The following is a 19,244-nucleotide window of genomic DNA, read 5'->3' on the forward strand; positions in this document are numbered from 1 at the left end:
TTGGGCTTCCCAGCTTCCAGAACTGTGAGAGATAAATTTCTAATATTTATAATCCCTTACCCAGTTTAAGGGATTTTGTTATAGCAGCCTAAATGGACTAAGACACAAAGTGAAAACTGCCAGGAAAACTTCAATACTTTACTTTGATTGGTAAATAAATATTAATAGTGAACAGCAGAGGGCGTCGCTGATCAGAATTTGGAGTTAAGACTGAAGAAATTATACAGTCCACCTCAAAGCTCCATTTCAGGCAATGGACAGTAAGCAGAACTGGTCACATTTATCAGTCCCAAATTTGAAAAAATGAGAATTTTCTTGGACAGTTAAGAGAATTTAAATTTTCTGATTTCCATCTATAAGCAGTTTATATAAACTGAAAATATACTTTATGTACAGCCACCCTGGCTAAGCAGCCCCCATACTCTCTCTTGCCACTATAGACTATACTGTTGCTTAGGCTTTCTTCATCTTACTCCTGGTCCAAGTATCTCTGTTTAATTTTCCTCTCCAAGTACTAGCTGCAAACTCTGTGGTGTCAAGAGAAGCAAGAAGGAAACTGAAAAAGGAGGAGGTTGGGGTTGAGAATATGAATCTATAGGATAAAGGTAAAGAAGAAAACAACCTTCCTGCCATTGATATAGGATACCCAAACAAACTTCTCCTTTTAGCAAGGTAAGAGGAATCAGAAAGGATGCACGAATGAAGTGAGGACAAAAAAGGAAAGGGAAAAAGGAAGAAGGGATATAAGGGGAGGGGCAGGTGAGATAAAGAAGAGAAGCAAGAAGAAAAAAGTTAGCCCCTTCCTAACACTACTCCTCATTTCCTTCTTACCACCTTCAGAACTTCTTTTTAAAGTTCCACCCTCCCCTAGGGTCTGTCCTTCCAGATCAGCCCTGCCCTAGGAGTTGCTACAGTTTTAGGACTTGGATGAACCCCTACACTTTCACCCCCATAGCTGACTGGCAGGGAAGAGCGCAGGTACAAAGGAATTCCCTGTATCAGCTTGCAGATGTACAATAGAAGGGGCTATGTCATTGCTATTCAAAGAAGAAATATTCAATTCATGGTCCCATTAAAATTATTACATATAGGCTGGGCGCGGTGGCTCACACCTGTAATCCCAGCACTTCGGGAGGCCAAGGCAGGTGGACCACCTGAGGTCAGGAGTTCGAGACCAGCCTGGCCAACATGGCGAAACCCCGTCTCTACTAAAAAAATTAGCCAGGCGTGGTGGCAGGCGCCTATAATCCCAGCTACTCAGGAGGCTAAGGCAGAACGATCCCTTGAACCCGTGAGGCAGAGGCTGCAGTGAGCCAAGGTCATACCACTGCACTCCAGCTTGGGTGACAGAGTGAGACGCCATCTCAAAAAAAAAAAAAAAAAACAAATTACATATAACTGTTAGGTCCTCAGTACTATTAATCTTATAATTTAGGACTATTATAGTTAAATAAAATTGAGGGCTAGTCTGAAAGCAAAAGGTACTATGTATAACAGTGTTACAGGAAAATGAATTACAATTCCCAATAATCGTACTACAAATTTTTAGAATATAATGTTTCATAAATGGGATACCAATTCAACACTCTAACTTTTCAAAATAAAAACAAATGTATGACTATATCAAATTTAAAAGACTGATACATACATATACATGCACAAACATACTTGTATCCCTAAAGGTTGCAATGCGTTGGTGAAGAAAAAATGCAAGATTGATTGCAGCTATATCAGATCTTATATAAATATGAACAAAAGAATTTTTGTTCTCATGCAGAAAAGAATGAAAGGATTCTGAGAAGAATGCTGTGACCAACCAGTTACAATGCAAAGAAGGAGCCAGGTAGACCCCAGAGGCAATGACAGCAGTTAGGAATCTAATACAATGCTCTGGGTGAAAAGTAATTATGGGATATAAATAATCCCACAGATCAAAAAAAAACACCCAAATGCAATAAATTAAAATCCTCTTAAATAGACTGACCCAGACATTCAAATGAGATTTACTAACTGACAAAGAAAATAAGAGTTGCTGTTTAAAATGCTATTAGCCCAAATTTTACCTGTGCATCTGACTGTGTCATCTGCTCAGCTAACTGTAAACAAGAATGGAAGGAGAAAAGAATGTCTTCACACAAGCTAGTAATTATATCTTTGTGTTTCAACTGGCTTTTTATTATGGACTGGTGCTTAAGGCTCTGCCTAAATGAATAAAAAGAAAAGAATACAATCACCACAAGTAACACATCAAGTAACTTAGGACCACTAACAATATCTACCTTGTAGAACATTTAAAAAAACAATCAAAAAGCATCATATATCACATAATATAACTAAGATGTGCCCAGTTTACCTCTGAAGCAGTTATATTTGTTTAAATAAATTGCTAATTTTTTCTCTGTGTAAAATATTAATTGAATTCTTACTATGTACAAGGCATTCAACCAGGCCCTGGAGACAAAGGGGTCAAACAAATGGACACAATCTCTGCCTTACCTGCATGAAACTTGTGGTCTAGCATGAGAGAGAACGTTAAATAATTTTAAGAATAATTAATTAGGGCTGTGATTTGTCAAATGACAGAGTCTAAGGTGCTACAATAGAGAGACCTAATCTAACTTATTCTTAGGGTAAGGATATCAATCTAACTTATTCTTAGGGTAAGGATATCAAAGAATGTTATCATGAAGATATAACTCTTAAGCTGAGAACTGAAAGACAGTAAGCAGGAGTTAGCAAGGTACACAATAGGAGAGAGAAGCATCCTAGGCAGATGGAAAAACCACAAAAAGACTCTGGGACAGGAGAGTTTGGTATGTTTGAGGAACTAAGAGTAGGGAGAGCATCATGAGACAGGCTGGTGAAGGAGGCAGCATCCACAGAGGATTAGGTTGTTATTCTTAGTCAAATGGGATAGACTTCAAGCAACAGAGTGACATGATCTGATTTACTTTTTAAAAGATCATTCTGCTGGGTAGAAAATGAACTGGAAGAGGGTAAGAGTGGAAGATAATCAGTGATGATGATAGTGATGTGGTTAATTCCTTGAGCATTAACTATGTGTCATGCACATTTCTAAGCATTTCACAGTGATGAACTCAATTCTCACTATAACCCTGTCAAGAAGTTGCTATTATTATTTCCATTTTCAGATGAGCAAACTAACGTTCAGAGAAATTAACCAAATAGCCCAAGGGCTCAGAAGGAGTAAATGATTTCAAGAATGGATTTAAGCACATGTGATACAGCTCCTAGGCAACACTCTTAACCACTGAATGGCAACTTAATGTCCTGGTAGTACAAGAAAAGCACCTAAGACCTGAAAATACACTGACCTTTAATGTTTTATGTATGTGTATAAAGTAGATATTCTTAACCATTTTTACATCTCAACCACATCTCCTCTCACCCCTAAGAATCTGATGAATGCTACAGGCACTATCCCTGGTGACCCTTTAAAATGCTTCAGTTTCAGAAAGTTAAAATTACTGTACAAATGGAATTAAGCATGAACAACTTAAAAGTACCTAATGAAAAGATTATATTCAGTTTTAATTATAGTTATCAATTTATCTAATCCTAGAAATAGGATACTTGATAGCTGGTTAAACAACAGTAGCAGAAGAAAAGTGGTTAAGTTCTAGTCTGGCCCATGGCCCATTATTTCTGAAGTACTAGCTAACTAGGAAGAACACTTTTTTTAATTTTAGAGGCCACAGGGTAAAGAAGTCCAATTTGGCTTGAGAGCTACATGTAGAATATTTGGATTATCAGACAGCAGTGTCAGTGAACATTAAATTCACACAAAATGTTTCAAATCTAAAGAATCATGAATAATTAAGATTGGGGAATATGGAAAACATTTTTAAAAAGTAAAAAATAACAAACAAACTTACTTAATTATAAACTTCCAAGTATTGGCATGAAATGCATGGTCCATACTGGAAATAACAGAGCAGATATCCAATAAAGAATGAATAACTGCAAAGAAAGATAACAGAACTTTTAAGACATCCAAATGTCATGGGGGTGAGTTTCTCCTATAATTAAAACTATCTACTGAACAATTTCAACATTTGATTGAATTAAAATACGTAACACAATTTGGAAACAGTTGTATCAAAAGAATTATTTAAACTATTTAAGTGTCACACTTGTTAACGGTTTTTATAAATATTGAATATTAACTTCTGAAGTTTATACCTACCAGATGACCTAAATAAAACTAAAGATGTTCAGTGGAATAAAAGTTGTACCCTATTATAACTGAAATATTCTACAGATATAATTCTAATCCAAAATGACAAAACAAATTGCTAAGGAAAGAAAATCTAAAAAGGAAGAATTCAAATTAATTTCCATGGTATTCATGCAAGGCTTTTACTCAGTCTGTGGTAGATTATTTATAAAAATGGCCACAATGACTGCCCTTTGTGAATCCACACTTTTCCACAATGACTCTGGGCTAAACGCTATGACCTGCTGTGGCCCGGGGGACAATAATAAAATTAAGGCAAGCAGAAACTTGAAAAGTGCTAGCATACAGCGACCTGCTCACACTTTTGCTACTCTTAGAAACCCTGAAACCACTGGCATCAGGTATCTGAGATGGGGTGAGCCTGCTGGATGATGCATATGGCTTTCTCAAGTACTTCTGCCTCTGCCAACAGCCAGATGTGAATGAAGTCACTGAAGTCACATGGGTGAGCTAGTGCCCCAGGTGGATCAGAGAAAGTTGTCTCAGGGCATCCCACCCTAAACTGCAGACTCACAGAATCATGAATAAATAAATAGTGAATAAATAGATTATGAGGTGGTGTGTTGCAGAGCAACAGGTGCCTGATACACTGCACAAAACCAACTTACTCTCTTTATACCAAAGTTTTGAATGCAAACTTCGCCTTTATATTGTTTTTCAAACTCTTGTTCATAATCCATTAATGAGTGATAAAATCAATGAAGTGTGTTACGACCAGCAATTCTTTAAAAATAAACTAGTATTGGCCGGGCACGGTGGCTCATGCCTGTAATCCCAGCACTTTGGGAGGCTGAGGCAGGTGGATTACCTGAGGTCAGGAGTTCAAGACCAGCCTGGCCAACACGGTGAAACCCTGTCTCTACTAAAAACACAAAAATTAGCCAGGTGTGGTGGCGGACGCCTATAATCCCAGCTACTCATCAGGCTGAGGCAGGAGAATCGCTTGAGTCCAGGAGGCGAGGTTGCAGTGAGCCGAGATTGTGCCACTGCACTCCAGCCTGGGTGACACAGTGAGACTCTGTCTCAAAAAAATAAAATAAAATAAAAATAAACTAGTATAAAGTGCATCACATGTAAAATGAGTTATTTCATTATAATATGTATATGAGAATAGACATATTTACATACACATATGCACATATTTATATGTATTCTGGAAGGAAATATAAACTGCATCTCAATATCAGTTATGGTTAAAAAAATGTGAAAGTTATTGTCTCTGAATATGGACAACCTCAGAGATTATAAAGTTATATAAGTTAATCATTGTGGAGAAATTACAGTAACTAAATACGCAAATCTAGGTTAAGGTACCCAAAATAAATTTTACAAATTCCAAATTTAAAGATTAAAAATTTATTTGGTAGGATTTAAATCAATTTTAATGCATAATTAATAAGAAAATAACATGAATCATTAGAGACAATTTTAATTGATACATGATTTATAGTCACCATATACTAAGCAGAAAGTTTTCTTCACTCACCTATTACCATATTCAAAATATCATCATTGTCATCTACTAAAGGGTCCATGCAAACCATGTCCAGCAGTTCCATTAACTGCTTTTGAAGAGAATAGGCCTCCTTGAAAAGAGCCTGGAGAAGGTCTGAAACTAGGTGTAAACACCCAGAATACACAGATTCACTATTCTGATTACGGATAAATAAAAATGAGAGAAAAAACAAATCAAAGCTCAAGAGCCAAATTTACTTTAATTCATACTATTAGAGATCATAAATTTACTGAATCACATATTCATTCATTGTTTAGTGAACATCCATTAAATATAGTGTGCTTCAAGAGATGCAAGCAGGTATAAAATATTATTTCTGACTTCCATGATCTTGCAAATACAGAACTAAAAAAGGGTCACATTAGGCCAGGTGCATGACATTTTTAGCATCCTATCAGCAAAGAGAGGTATTAATTAACTAGTGATTTTCATTCGCCCAACAAACAGCAATATTAAAACTGTCTGTGCCCCATAAATTCTAGGCAAGCTTCTGTGCCTCAAGGCTACCTTTGGCATGTAGAGATGGACTAAATAAGGATTAACTTCCCTTTATAAAAGGAAGTTCTGACATCTAATCATAATGGTAATTGAATATTGATCAATGCAACATGACATAACTATTTCAGGATCCCTGTGTCTGTCTCAACACAAATTCTTAAAACTTCTTTCTTTATAGAGGGGAAATAAGATAAAACTAAAAAACCCCAAAAAGCCACTTTTAATCACTTCCTTAAAACCACTTGTTTTGCAACAATTATTTACTTACATGTTCTTTATTCTATGGAAAAGTTTATTTCAATAATATAGACTAAAATGTAAAATCTTATACAAACATTATTTTACTCAGCCCCTATGCACATTGATTATATACCATTCAAAGTATAATTAGACCTTTACTCACCTTACAATGCACAAATGTGCTTTTAATTATATGAAGGACTGAGGAGGGGAGACTCTGAATATTTTCCAAAATGATGGATTCCTGTGTGGCACAGACATGCTGAACACATCCTGTAAGAGCTCCTAAGAGCTGCACCATTGTCTGTGAATAAGGAAGGAACTTTCACTTAGAATATATTTTTTGTGCACTGAAAAGGTATTAGTCAGCATGCTGGGTGCTACAAATACAGCAGTGAACAAAACACAGTCTCTTCCTCTTTTCACAGAACTTTAGTCTATCAGAACTACAAATACTGGAACAACTGTCTAGCCATTTAGAATACTAACACAAACTTCAAAACACATGGCAGGTGTTCTACACATATCCCTTGAAAATACAGGTAGGGTCAGCTAGCTTGATGACTTCTCTTCTTATAAGAGTTTATTATTCAGAATTCATGTTTCCATATTCACGTCTTTAATTCTATAAATTTAATTCCAACATTAGGCCATTACATAAGAATACATAGCTAATCAGTATCAGTATAAAAATTTTGACATTCTTTAAGCTCCCTCTCTCTCCTGCTTTCTAATACATTTGACTTACTTGTAAAATATTCCTTAGAGTGGTCTGGATTTCCAAATTTTGGCTTGACAGTCCTCTGGCTTCACTGGTTAATTCATACATCATGTCATCAAATAATTTCACAGTCTGTAAAAACAAATCAAGTAATAAACAGGAATAAGAGAAATCACTAGAAAAGACAAGACAAAACTTTACAGAGGAAACACAATACGATAATTTGATTTTGCACTAGTAACATCCACGGGCTATCATCTAGCTTAACAATTGTACCTAATTAAGCACAAAATATAGAGAAAAAGTATTTTTACAACATAATCCCCCCAAAAGCCCCAAACAGAAATTTATTTTCCATTTCTATGGTTTGAATCTATTTAATAGCAACAATTTTTTTAAAAAATCACTCAAAGTTCATGTTTTAGAGATGCAAAAAATAAAAGTATTACTTTTGCGCAATAAATTTGACTGTCTTGAAGAATCCACATTCATACAGTCATTTACAAGGGTATTTTCTGGAAGGAATTTGCACTGAATCGCCTATTCACTACTCACTTATTTTCTAACCAGTTTCCTTTTGACCCAATTCAAGCTAACCTTCCTGAATTAAGGGTATAGTAAATGACCTTACAAACAAGCTTTTTGTCTGTGAAAAGTTAGCCACCCTAGATCTTAATACTTGGATCTTTCTAACAATTTAAATGACCTAAACATTATAAGAATAGCAACACAGTCAACAATACAATGTAGCTAAAGAAAATACTGTTTCCCATAGGCCTGTTAACACTCAACATCCATTTTCATCTATGTAACAGTTGAATCTTTTTCTGGTGGTCAAGAACAAATTCTAAGAAATATTTCAGATAGAGAATCATCAAGTGACTATGAGTACAAGAAATCTGAAAGATTACTATTCAAAGCTAAAGTTAGAAACCCATTTCAATAAGAGATTAATTACAAATAATGTTTCATTTTGGCACCAAAGTATCTTTAGTTCCCTCCATTTAAAACAAAAAAGGTATGCTTGTGCTTTTCAGAGAAAACATATACCACATATATCTAAAATGTAATAACGTATTCTGTGAATTTAATGTTTTCTCTTAGTTACTTGATTTTGCCAATATTCCAGCTTTTCCTTTTTTTTTTTTTTGAATTAAGGGTTTCACTCTGTCACCCAGGCTGGAGTACAGTGGCTTTAAAATACAAGAGCATTTAAAATTGACTACAAATAATTTAAATTCAGTTAGTAAAAGAACCACACAATCTGAAAATACAAGTTTTTTTGTTTGTTTGTTTGTTTGTTTGTTTGTTTTTTGAGACGGAGCATCGCTCTTATTGCCCAGGCTGGAGTGCAATGGCACGATCTTGACTCAATGCAACCTCCGCCTCCCAGGCTCAAGCAATTCTCCTGTCTCAGCCTCCCAAGTAGCTGGGATTACAGGCACCCGCCACCACGTCCAGCTAATTTTTTGTATTTTTAGTAGAGACGAGGTTTCATCATGTTGACCATGGGTGGTCTCGAACTCCTGACCTCAGATGATCTGCCCACCTCAGCCTCTCAGAGTGCTGGGATTACAGGCATGAGCCACCGTGCCCAGCCTATAACAGTTTTTAACTGCCTAATGATCACACTAACACCATTATAGTCTCACATGAGATCTACTTACTCCTTATTTTTATTTTGAATATATTTGATATATTAGAAAAACAGAGCCATAATTAATAATAAATCATCTAAGACTGAGGCTAGATTCCTTATAACATGTATTTTCAGGTAATAGTATTATACCTTTGGTAACACTTGTGAAAAGAAAGTCTGTTCCAGTGTCAGGTGGTTCATATGAGGTAAAAACATTTCTACAATAATTTTCAAAATTTCTGTAAAGCAAATAACAAATTTTATAAAAATATTGTCACGTCAGTCAACAAAGGCCACTGCCCTTTATTAAATGCAAGAATACTACCAATCTAAAGCTTGATACACTTTCAAAATACCACATTCTATATAGAGAAACTATTAAGTAGTAGCCAAAAAAAAAAAAAAAAAAGAGAAAGGAAACGACCTACATATCCAACAATTGTGGACCAGTTAAATAGGTGTGTGTACATCTATTGAATAGGATCTGCCATCATTAAAATGACATTTTAAAACATGAAAAATGTTCACAATGTAGTTAAACAAAAAGTTTCCAAAATATAACACGAATTTTAATGTAGATAAACATGTACAAAGAATGATGGATATGCTGGCAGGAATATACGGAAATGAGATGAGACTATTCTCATCAAAATCTTAACCATTTCAGATTAGATGTTTTGTAATCTTTTCTGTTTTTCTATATGTTTCATATTTTCCACAATGAACATGAATCACTTCTATACTCAAGATAAAAAAAAATTTACTTAAAAAAATTTATGCCACGCATGGTGGCTCACGCCTGTAATCCCAACACTTTGGGTGGCTGAGGCGGGAGGATTGCCTGAGCCCAGGAGTTAAAGACCACCTGGGAAACATGACAAGACCTCATGTCTACCAAAAAATAAATATATAAATAGAAAATTAGCCACGCATGGTAGCACGCACCTGCGGTCTCAGCTACTTGGAAGGCTGAGGTGAGAGGATTGCTTGAGCCTGGGAGATGGAGGCTGCAGTGAGCTAGCTATGTTCGCACCACTACACTCCAGTTTTGGTGACAAAGCAAGACCCTGTCCCCCAAAACAAACAAACAAAAACATAGGCCAAGCATCATGGCTCAGACCTGTAATCCCAGCACTTTAGAAGATGGAGGCAGGAGAATAGCTTGAACCCAGGAGTTCAGGCTGCAGTGAGCTATGATCACACTACTGCTCTCCAGCCTGGGCAACAGAGTGAGATCTTGTCTTGAAAACAAAACAAAACAAACTCTGGGGCCACGCTCAGTGGCTCACGCCTGTAATCCCAGCACTTATGGAGGCCAAGGCAGGAGGATCACTTGAGCTCAGGAGTTTTGAGACCAGCCTGGCCAACATGGTGAAACCCCATCTCTACTAAAAATACAAAAATTAGCCAGGTGTGGTGAAGCATGCCTGTAATCCCAGCTACTTGGGAGACTGAGGCAGGAGAATCACCTGAACCTGGAAGGTGGAGGTTGCAGTGAGCAAAGATCACGCCACTGCACTCCAACCTGGGTGACAAAACGAGACTCCAACAAAAACAAAGGAAAAAAAAATTAGGTCCCATTACACAACGTAGATTCAAATTATAAATGAATATTCCACAACCAAGTGAACTCTAAATAGAAAAGCTAACTCAAAATATGAGTAAACTGAGCAGTCTAAACTCTCTTCTGACTAGAAGAATGAATCTCATCAAGTAAGACTGATGAAGACATGAAAATGAGAAAGTCAACTTCCTCCAAATGATAAATTTGTTATCACCTAGACAATCAGCTTTTGGCAATTTAGAAAGCATTTTCTAAATGACACTAAACATGTTAGAGGCTGATAGTTATTCAGTAGACTGCATATCATGTTTTATATAGGTCTAATCATAACAACTAACATTTAATATTTACAATTTGTTTATACATACATCATCAACAAAACACTTTGGTATTTATCCAAAATGTAATTTAAAACTTTTAAGTGCTGGAATTTGAACGAATTTGTTCATTTCAAGTAACTGAAGGTTATAAAGGCTGTAACACAGAGAACAGTTACATTCCAAGGGAATACAAAACTGTAAGGACACATCTACCGAGGTATGTGGGGACTCGAACCTTAACATCAAAGTACATCATACAGTTAAAACAATTTTACTTACGAATATGCTCAATCCAACTGTCAGAATGTTGAGACAATGAGTAGGATAATTAAGGAAGATACTAGTATCATAGTAATAGGGTATTCATTACTCAGAACAAACCTAAAAAAAAAATAAAACCCTTTTGAAATTTAAGCAATGACCCATAAGAGATTGGAATTGGACTCAAATTACTGGCTTAATTTTGCTTTTAAAAACTTAAGATTTATTAGGTAAACAGTATTGTGAAAACACATTAAAGAAATATTTTGAAAATTGCCCAGGGACAAACTTGCCTTTTCAAACTATGCATAGTCATGAAATATTTTTGACAGATGAGAAACAATGCTACAATAATCCACAGGTTTATGATTTATTTATTTATTTTTTTTAGAGAGAGGGTCTCGCTCGGGGCCAGGTGGGGTGGCTCACACCTGTAATCCCAGCACTTTGGGAGACCTAGATGGGCAGAACAAGAGGTCAGGAGTTCGAGACCAGCCTGACCAATATGGTGAGAACCCGTCTCTACTTAAAATACAAAATAATTAGTTGGGCATGGTGGCGCACACCTGTAATCCCTGCTGCTCAGGAGGCTGAGGCAGGAGAATCACTTGAAACTGGGAGGCAGAGGTTGCAGTGAGCCAAGATCGCGCCATTGCACTCCAGCATAGGCGAGACTCCGTCTCAAAAAAAAAAAAAAAAAGAGACGGTCTTGCTGTCACCCAGGATGGAGTGCGGTGACATGATCACACCTCACTGCAGCCTCAAGCTCCTGGGCTAAAGTGATCCTCCCATACCAGCCTCTCAAGGAGCTGGGATTAGAGATGCACACCACCATGCCCAGTTTGTACTTCCGATTTCTATTACAAGAAATTTTTCTTTCCTCAACATTTCTATTGTACTTAATTTATACCTAAGTCACTCATCACCTTCTATCTTATTTTCATATTACTTACATACCTATCTTACCAACTTTGACTGAAATTGTTCTGCACATAGCAGTTTACAAATACACGACAATAAATTCTTCATATACACCAAGAATAATTGTTAGAATAATTGTTAGAAATGTTTTACTGTAACAACACCGTAAGAATCATCAAAGAATGTCAATAAGAAAAATGAATAACCCGGCCGGGCATGGTGGCTCACGCCTGTAGTCCCAGCACTTTGGGAGGCTGAGGCAGGCGGATCACGAGGTCAGGAGTTCGAGACCAGCCTGGCCAACATGGTGAAACCATCTCTACTAAAGATACAAAAAATTAGCCGGGCATGGTGGCACGTGCCTGTAATCTCAGCTACTCGGGAGGCTGAGGAAGGAGAATCGCTTGAACCTGGTTACTGTGAGCTGAGATCGCACCACTGCACTCCAGCCTGGGTGACAGGGTGGGACTCCGTCTCAAAAAAAAAAAAAAAAAAAAAAAAAAACTCATAGTCCTACCACAGTAATACAAGAATTCATTCCTCTTCTGAAATCTTATTTTTTACAGCAGCAATCAAAATGAGGTCATCATTAACTCAAATTTGAGTTCAGTAGGGTAGAATTGGCCTCATGAAAAAATTTCAGTAAAGCTCAAATAATTACCAGCTGTTCCAAAATTAGTCAGTTATGATTATGCAGACATGCAGGTAAGGCCTGGAAAATAATACGTAAAATGCAAAACATGAAAATGATTTTGGGGGGTAATGGCATTGTAGATTTATTGCAAATTTTTCATTTGTTAAAATAGTGAAGCTAAAATACTACCATAAGCTGAAAAAAAGTATTGTCTAATTAGACTCCCAAGTATTTTTAAAACATGAAATATTTTTAGCCCTTTAATGAATGCTTACTATGTGTCAGGCACTGTTCTAGGTGCTGAGGGTAACGCTGTGAAGAAAATCAACATCCTGCCTTTATGAACTTTGCAACATAATGTGTAGAAGTGGAAAATATACAAAGCAAATAAGAGCATTTCTTTTAATGGTAATGTGCTTTTTAGAAAACTGAACAGGCCAATGTGATACAAGTGTAAGACTGCGTTCGGGGGGAACTGCCTAAGATTGAAGGCTCTGAAAAAGCCCCTCTAAGGAAGTGACATTTGGGCCAAGACATAAACATGAAATATGCAAAAGGCTGAGAGAACAAATCAGGCTGAGCAAAAAGATCTTGAGGTAGGTGAGCCTAATGTATTCATGAACAGAGTGTAGTTAATTAACTAGGTATGAGAGAAGGGCAAGGCTTAGATCACCTGGAACCTTGAAGGTAAAGTGGTTTAAAAAGGGAAATGACGAGATCTGTTTTTCCCCTCTTAACTTTTTTGGAATAATGAATCATGAGTAGAAACAAGGAAACTATTAATACTCCAAGTGAGAGGTGATAAGGGTTTGGAATCAGAGTGGTAGCAATGAGGATGGAGATAAACGGACTGATTCAAGACATAGTTTGGAATCAGAAACAATAGAACTTACTGATCGGGTGTGTGAGAGACAGAGGATTCAAGGTTTCAGTTTGTGAAACCATTTACTCAGATGAAGAAAACTAGAGAAGTTTGGGCTTTTTTGAATATGTCGTTTGCAGTGCAAAGCTAGGTGGGAATGTTGACTTTCAACTTAATGAAGTCTCTCTATAAGCTTGTGGGGAAGAAGAGGAATCACGTTCCGTGTCTCTGTTCTCCCAAAGCCTAACACCATGTCTCACACACATTATGCATGCAGTTTAAGTGTTTTTGAATGTTTTGAGGGTGGCTATTTGTTTTCAAGTTGAAACTCCTTGAAGACGGCAATTCTGTATCTACACAAAAACTAAAAAAGGGGGCTTTGGCACCTTCTGAGATTTTGCTAATGCCTAGGTGAATGACTTCCATGTGATTACATAGGGCTTTAGCTGGACAATATTTGTGCAGTATTGAGATTCTCTCAAGTGAAGGTTACTTTTTTTCTTTTGAGTGTAATTGTACAAAGCTGGGCTCAAATGTTGTGAAAAAGATACATATACATATGGTTTACCATGAAAGGCTAGGATTCCAGGCACATTTACAACCACAAAGGCATGAGACCAATCAAGAATGTGCTGCACCCGGACGAAGAAGGCGCTAAGCGCCTCAAATCCAACAGTTGAAAGCCAACAACAAGCGGAAGCAACTCTTTCAGAAAGACTCCAGCCTGGGTGAGAGGAGTGAGAAATTGTCAAAAAAAAAAAAGAAAGAAAGAAGAAAAAGAGGTCTGAGAGGGGAAGGAGGAAAATCATTTTTATTTACTGAACATCTTTTAAAGATTTCACACCACAAAACTATGTCCTTTAATTCTTACAACGCTAAGAAAGCCCTTATTCATATTCACCACCTTTTACGGGAGACAAAAGCTCAGAGTATCTCGCTTTACCTCAAACTATTAAGAGCCAGAGCTATCCTCATACCGCAGGTCTCAGTCCTTGCCTCCCCCATTATCCACTAGCAAAAGTATTTACACTTAATTGCAAGCAACGAGTACAGAAAAACTCAAAGAAGGAATGGAAGAAAACGCCACATCCACTGCTAAAACCTTGGGTCAGAACACGTCCGCGAGCCTTTCCAGGGCCAAAGCCTTACTTAAATCTACCACGGTAGTCGCTTCCCCTCCAGTCCCTCACTTTTCATCCCACTCATTGACAAAGAAAAGAGGGGATTCAGGCCGCGGTAATATAACCGAGCCTGGCGGTGGGTCTGAAGGGACAGAAGAGAAAGGTCCGCGACCCGCCCACACCCTTCTCTAGGTAGAAGTGACAACCAAGGAAGGATATGAGGAGTCGGGGCAGGACGGACGGCAGTTCCCGGCGGCATAGCTCCTCTGGCCAGCTACTTAATTCTTCCAGGGGAACCGCGCTAGCTGGGACCGCACCTTCCTGAGACATACTTTCGTCAAACAGGAGAGCTTCAAACCAGACCCGCCAAAGCCCAGACCGGAAACTCGCAGTCCCGCCAACCCTTGCGCGCTCTCCGCCGGCTCCAAAACCATAGAGAGGAGGGCGGCTGGTTTCTTGGTGAGCCCGGGTCCCTCAAGGCCGGAAAGAAAGTCGGGCTTCTCTAGCCCCTGGAGGACTCGACTCACTGGTGCGCGATTTAGGTCCGGAGGAGGCGTCATGAGGTGAGCTTTTTCAGAAGCGCGATCCCAGGACACGTCGGGAAGCAAGCATCCCCAGGTCTGGATCACTGTAAACATTACATTCAAATGGGGAGGTGAGGGCCAGAAGTCCCCACTTCTGGGGTCGGATTTGTTCCGGGACCTGCAGCCGGAAGTGACTCCAAGCCTTGCAGCGTGATGGGAGAGAAAAGAGGCGCGTTCCTAGCCGCGGGACTGAGTGACCCGCCTCTCCCCTAAATTGTAAATCTTGTATAAAGGGAACAAAGATCCCACTTGCCAGAACTGTGAAAATTGAGGCAGATGGTATAGTGTCTAGCGCAGTAGATAGAAGATTCTCAATAAAGTTGCTTCTTATTTCTACAGGTCTCTCCAAACTACTGCAGTGCCCTAGTTTGCGTTTGCTCTGCCACCAAATTAGTCTTTACTAATTATTGCCAAATTACCCCCACTTCCATACACTTAGGGCTGCTGTTCTCGACTAAATGTTTGGAGTGAAGTCTTGAATGAATTTACACACACCAGGCCATACCTATGCATGTTTTTAAAGGGACGCTGACTTACCAAAATAAAATACTGCACCTCTTCTGTAAAAGACAGAAGTGAAGTTATTCTGGAAGCTTAGGGGGTGAGTATGGTTGGACACAATCAAGACAGCTGAAAGACAGCAAGTAGCTAGGCTGTCCTGTCTGAATATCTTGGACTTTATGTTTGTCCAGGTGGTACTGGTGGTGGTTGCTGCTGCTGTTGTTCTTCTGTTTGTTTTTATAGTTGATTTCCTTCTCCCACTTTTGAACCCTTAAGCTGTGTATGGGTGTCCAAATCTCTTATCTCTCTCTCTCTTCCCCACAACTTTTTAAGAAAAGGCAGCTGTATGGTGGGACGGGGAGGGGTGCGGGTGGCTGTTTAATATTACACTTTAGTGAAATGTGCCATTTTGCTTTAATCATCATTTTCTATCTTTTCTTTTTTTTTCTTTCCAGAGCTGCTTGGAAAGAGGACCAAAGACGTCTAAAAAGTCATTTGGAAATATCTCTAAATATTTGTTACCATGTATAAGCTGCTAAAGAGAAATTGGGCCCAACAAAACTAATTGAATAATTGAGGCAGATTTGTGTGTATCATCAAATTCTATCCAGAAGTTGAAGAATCTGAATTTAAAGATTGTGTGCATTTAATAAGAGGATGACCTTTCAGTTTAATTTCACTATAGAAGACCATCTGGAAAATGAATTAACACCCATTAGAGATGGAGCTTTGACCCTGGATTCCTCAAAAGAGCTGTCAGTCTCAGAAAGTCAAAAAGGAGAAGAGAGGGACAGAAAATGTTCTGCAGAACAATTTGACTTGCCTCAGGATCACTTGTGGGAACATAAGTCAATGGAAAATGCAGCTCCCTCTCAAGACACAGACAGTCCACTCAGTGCAGCCAGCAGTTCAAGGAACTGGGAGCCACATGGAAAACAGCCCTCCTTGAGAGCTGCCAAAGAGCATGCTATGCCTAAAGATTTAAAGAAGATGTTAGAAAATAAAGTCATAGAAACATTACCAGGTTTCCAGCATGTTAAGTTATCAGTAGTGAAAACCATCTTGTTGAAAGAGAACTTCCCTGGAGAAAACATAGTTTCAAAAAGCTTTTCTTCTCACTCTGATCTGATTACAGGTGTTTATGAGGGAGGCTTAAAAATCTGGGAATGTACCTTTGACCTCCTGGCTCATTTCACAAAGGCCAAAGTGAAATTTGCTGGGAAAAAAGTCTTGGATCTCGGTTGTGGATCAGGTTTACTGGGTATAACTGCATTCAAGGGAGGGGCCAAAGAAATTCACTTTCAAGATTATAACAGTATGGTGATTGATGAAGTAACCTTACCTAATGTAGTAGCTAACTCCACTTTGGAAGATGAAGAAAATGATGTAAATGAGCCAGATGTGAAAAGATGCAGGAAACCAAAAGTAACACAACTATATAAATGCCGATTTTTTTCTGGTGAGTGGTCTGAGTTTTGTAAGCTTGTACTAAGCAGTGAAAAACTTTTTGTAAAATATGATCTCATTCTCACCTCAGAAACCATTTACAACCCAGATTATTATAGTAATTTGCACCAGACTTTCCTTAGACTGTTAAGTAAAAATGGACGTATACTTTTGGCCAGCAAAGCACATTATTTTGGTGTAGGTGGAGGTGTTCATCTCTTTCAGAAGTTTGTAGAAGAAAGAGATGTTTTTAAGACCAGAATACTCAAAATAATTGATGAAGGATTGAAGAGGTTCATAATTGAAATAACTTTTAAGTCTCCTGGTTAATTAACGTTCACTGAGTATCCAAAATGAAATAAACAGAAGGACCAAAAATTTGAGTGTTTGATTTCTGTTTTGCTATTATTTTTTCTGAAATTTTGATGTTGTTTGTTTAGTTTTGTTTATCCAAATCATAAGTGAGCTATGTTACCAATCTTGTACTCACTAGGTGAAACTTAGAAGGTATCCTTGTGCATTTGATGAGATCTCCTGGGAAATCATTTTGTAAGAAAATCCGGTATTCTCCATCTTCATTCTATTTGACGTTTTACCACCTTTGACGTTACATGAAATTGTTCCCAGGAAATCCTGCCATTTCTTCTCTCAAGTCTGTGAATTTCTTCCCAGTCTTCGTTAGTTCCTTGTTCACATTAATATATATCACTAAATGTTAGGTTGGGGCCTTATGTAAATAGGAAGAGGTTTTTGTTTCATTTTGTTTTTATATTCATTTACCTTGTATAGTAAGGATCAGAATGGTGAGAATTTAACTAAATTCACATGGAGATGAGGAAACAAAGGGAATCTGTGACAGTATAAAAGTAATACAGAGAACTTGTACTACTTCAGGTTTACCCCTTATAGCCAAGTAAAAGATCCTGCGGTCTTGGTAGGAGGAAAAAGAATAAGAAAGGAGAATTCCAGATTTGGGGGAGTATAGACTTACCAGTTGCTAAATAGTAGGAAAGAAAGGAGAAAGTGTTTTGTTGATTCAAATGCAAAAATTTTCACATGTTACCACATTGGGAATTGGGATCTGCCTTGCTCTCTATAAGAACAGTAAAACTGACAGCATTTTTTTCTCTCTTGGAAGTAGCTAAAATAATCGGACATCATGGATTCAATTGAATGTGATATTTACTGGACTTTGTATAGTATCTTGCATAATACTTAAAACCTTATGAGGTATATGTCATCCCCATTTTAGTAGCGATCATAATAGCTAACTAGCATTTACTGTATACAGGGCAGAAGAGCTTTACATATGTTAACATTAAGTATTCATAACTGCCCTATAAGACTCCAAGAAGTTAATTGATTGCTCCCAATCACATTTCTCACCTTGAACCAGCATCTGAAGGCTTTAAAATCTTTACACTCTTTCATCACCCAGTGGTCTCAACTCTACCAATGCCTATTTTCATCACAAATATTTCTTAGCACCCTCTTACTATGCTAAGATGAAAGTCATAGTAAAGGAAACTTACTTATATACATTATTAAAAAGCATATTCCTAGTTTATATATAATTATATGTGATACTCATTCACAACTCTAATATGAAGAAAGTAATTTATAATCAAATAATTTATATCTCATCAGATACACACACAGATGTAGCTACACAGAAGACATGCAGCAGCCAGATGCTTATACCTAGCAACAGGGGTCCCTGATGCCTGGGCCATGGACCAGTACCGGTCCGTGGCCTGTTAGGAACTGAGCTGCATGGCAGGAGGTGAGTGGTAGGCAAATGAGTATTACCGCCTGAGCTCTGTCTCCTGTCAGATCAGCAGCGGTGTTAGATTCTCATGGGAGTGCACACCCTATTGTGAACTGCATGTGTGAGGGATCTAGCTTGCGCACTCCTTGTGAGAATCTAATGCCTGATGATCTGAGGTGGAACAGTTTCATCCTGAAACCACTCCCCTGCCCAGCCCTTCATGGAAAAATTGTCTTCCACAAAACTGGTCCCTGGTGCCAAAAAGGTTGGGGACTGCTAACCTAGAGTACCATTACTGAAAATGCCACAGCTACAATTCCAGACTTACCTACTAGGTAAGGTAGAACAAATTGGCCTTGACAGCTGGATTGGGGAATTGAGGTACAAATC

The 19,244-nt window shown here is 38.0% G+C and overlaps 2 protein-coding genes across 8 annotated transcripts in view; one reads left to right on the forward strand and one right to left on the reverse strand.

The window, feature by feature from the left end:
* Positions 1 to 14,975, reverse strand: part of FIRRM (FIGNL1 interacting regulator of recombination and mitosis) — a 57,550-nt gene extending 42,575 nt beyond the window's left edge. The window contains exons 1-8 of one of the 4 annotated variants that reach the window (XM_055365764.2): positions 14,775 to 14,975; positions 11,036 to 11,075; positions 9,023 to 9,111; positions 7,261 to 7,365; positions 6,676 to 6,816; positions 5,745 to 5,910; positions 3,897 to 3,981; positions 2,064 to 2,202 (exon numbers count right to left, since the gene is read on the reverse strand). In XM_055365764.2, the coding sequence (XP_055221739.2) occupies positions 2,064 to 2,202; positions 3,897 to 3,981; positions 5,745 to 5,910; positions 6,676 to 6,816; positions 7,261 to 7,365; positions 9,023 to 9,111; positions 11,036 to 11,075; positions 14,775 to 14,885 (876 nt within the window). In that variant the 5' untranslated portion in view covers positions 14,886 to 14,975. Of the gene's footprint in view, positions 1 to 2,063; positions 2,203 to 3,896; positions 3,982 to 5,744; positions 5,911 to 6,675; positions 6,817 to 7,260; positions 7,366 to 9,022; positions 9,112 to 11,035; positions 11,076 to 14,774 lie in introns of those variants that run through there. The other 3 variants (XM_063711001.1, XR_010135438.1, XM_055365781.2) reach the window with 3 other exon arrangements.
* METTL18 (methyltransferase 18, RPL3 N3(tau)-histidine) lies at positions 14,956 to 17,464 on the forward strand. Of its 4 annotated transcripts, none has more exons than XM_063711030.1 (3): positions 15,005 to 15,173; positions 15,579 to 15,740; positions 16,096 to 17,464. In XM_063711030.1, exon 3 carries the CDS (start codon positions 16,298 to 16,300, stop codon positions 17,414 to 17,416), a length of 1,119 nt encoding a protein of 372 aa, XP_063567100.1. In that variant the 5' UTR covers positions 15,005 to 15,173; positions 15,579 to 15,740; positions 16,096 to 16,297; the 3' UTR covers positions 17,417 to 17,464. The 4 variants fall into 4 exon arrangements, with proteins under 4 accessions (XP_063567102.1, XP_004027923.3, XP_063567100.1 ...); XM_063711031.1 differs by having other exon boundaries at positions 15,072 to 15,118; XM_063711032.1 differs by lacking the exon at positions 15,579 to 15,740 and having other exon boundaries at positions 14,956 to 15,118.
* Positions 17,465 to 19,244: the final 1,780 nt, after the last annotated feature.

This window comes from Gorilla gorilla, chromosome 1, assembly GCF_029281585.2.
Source record: "Gorilla gorilla gorilla isolate KB3781 chromosome 1, NHGRI_mGorGor1-v2.1_pri, whole genome shotgun sequence".
Classification (NCBI taxonomy): Eukaryota; Metazoa; Chordata; class Mammalia; order Primates; family Hominidae; genus Gorilla; species Gorilla gorilla.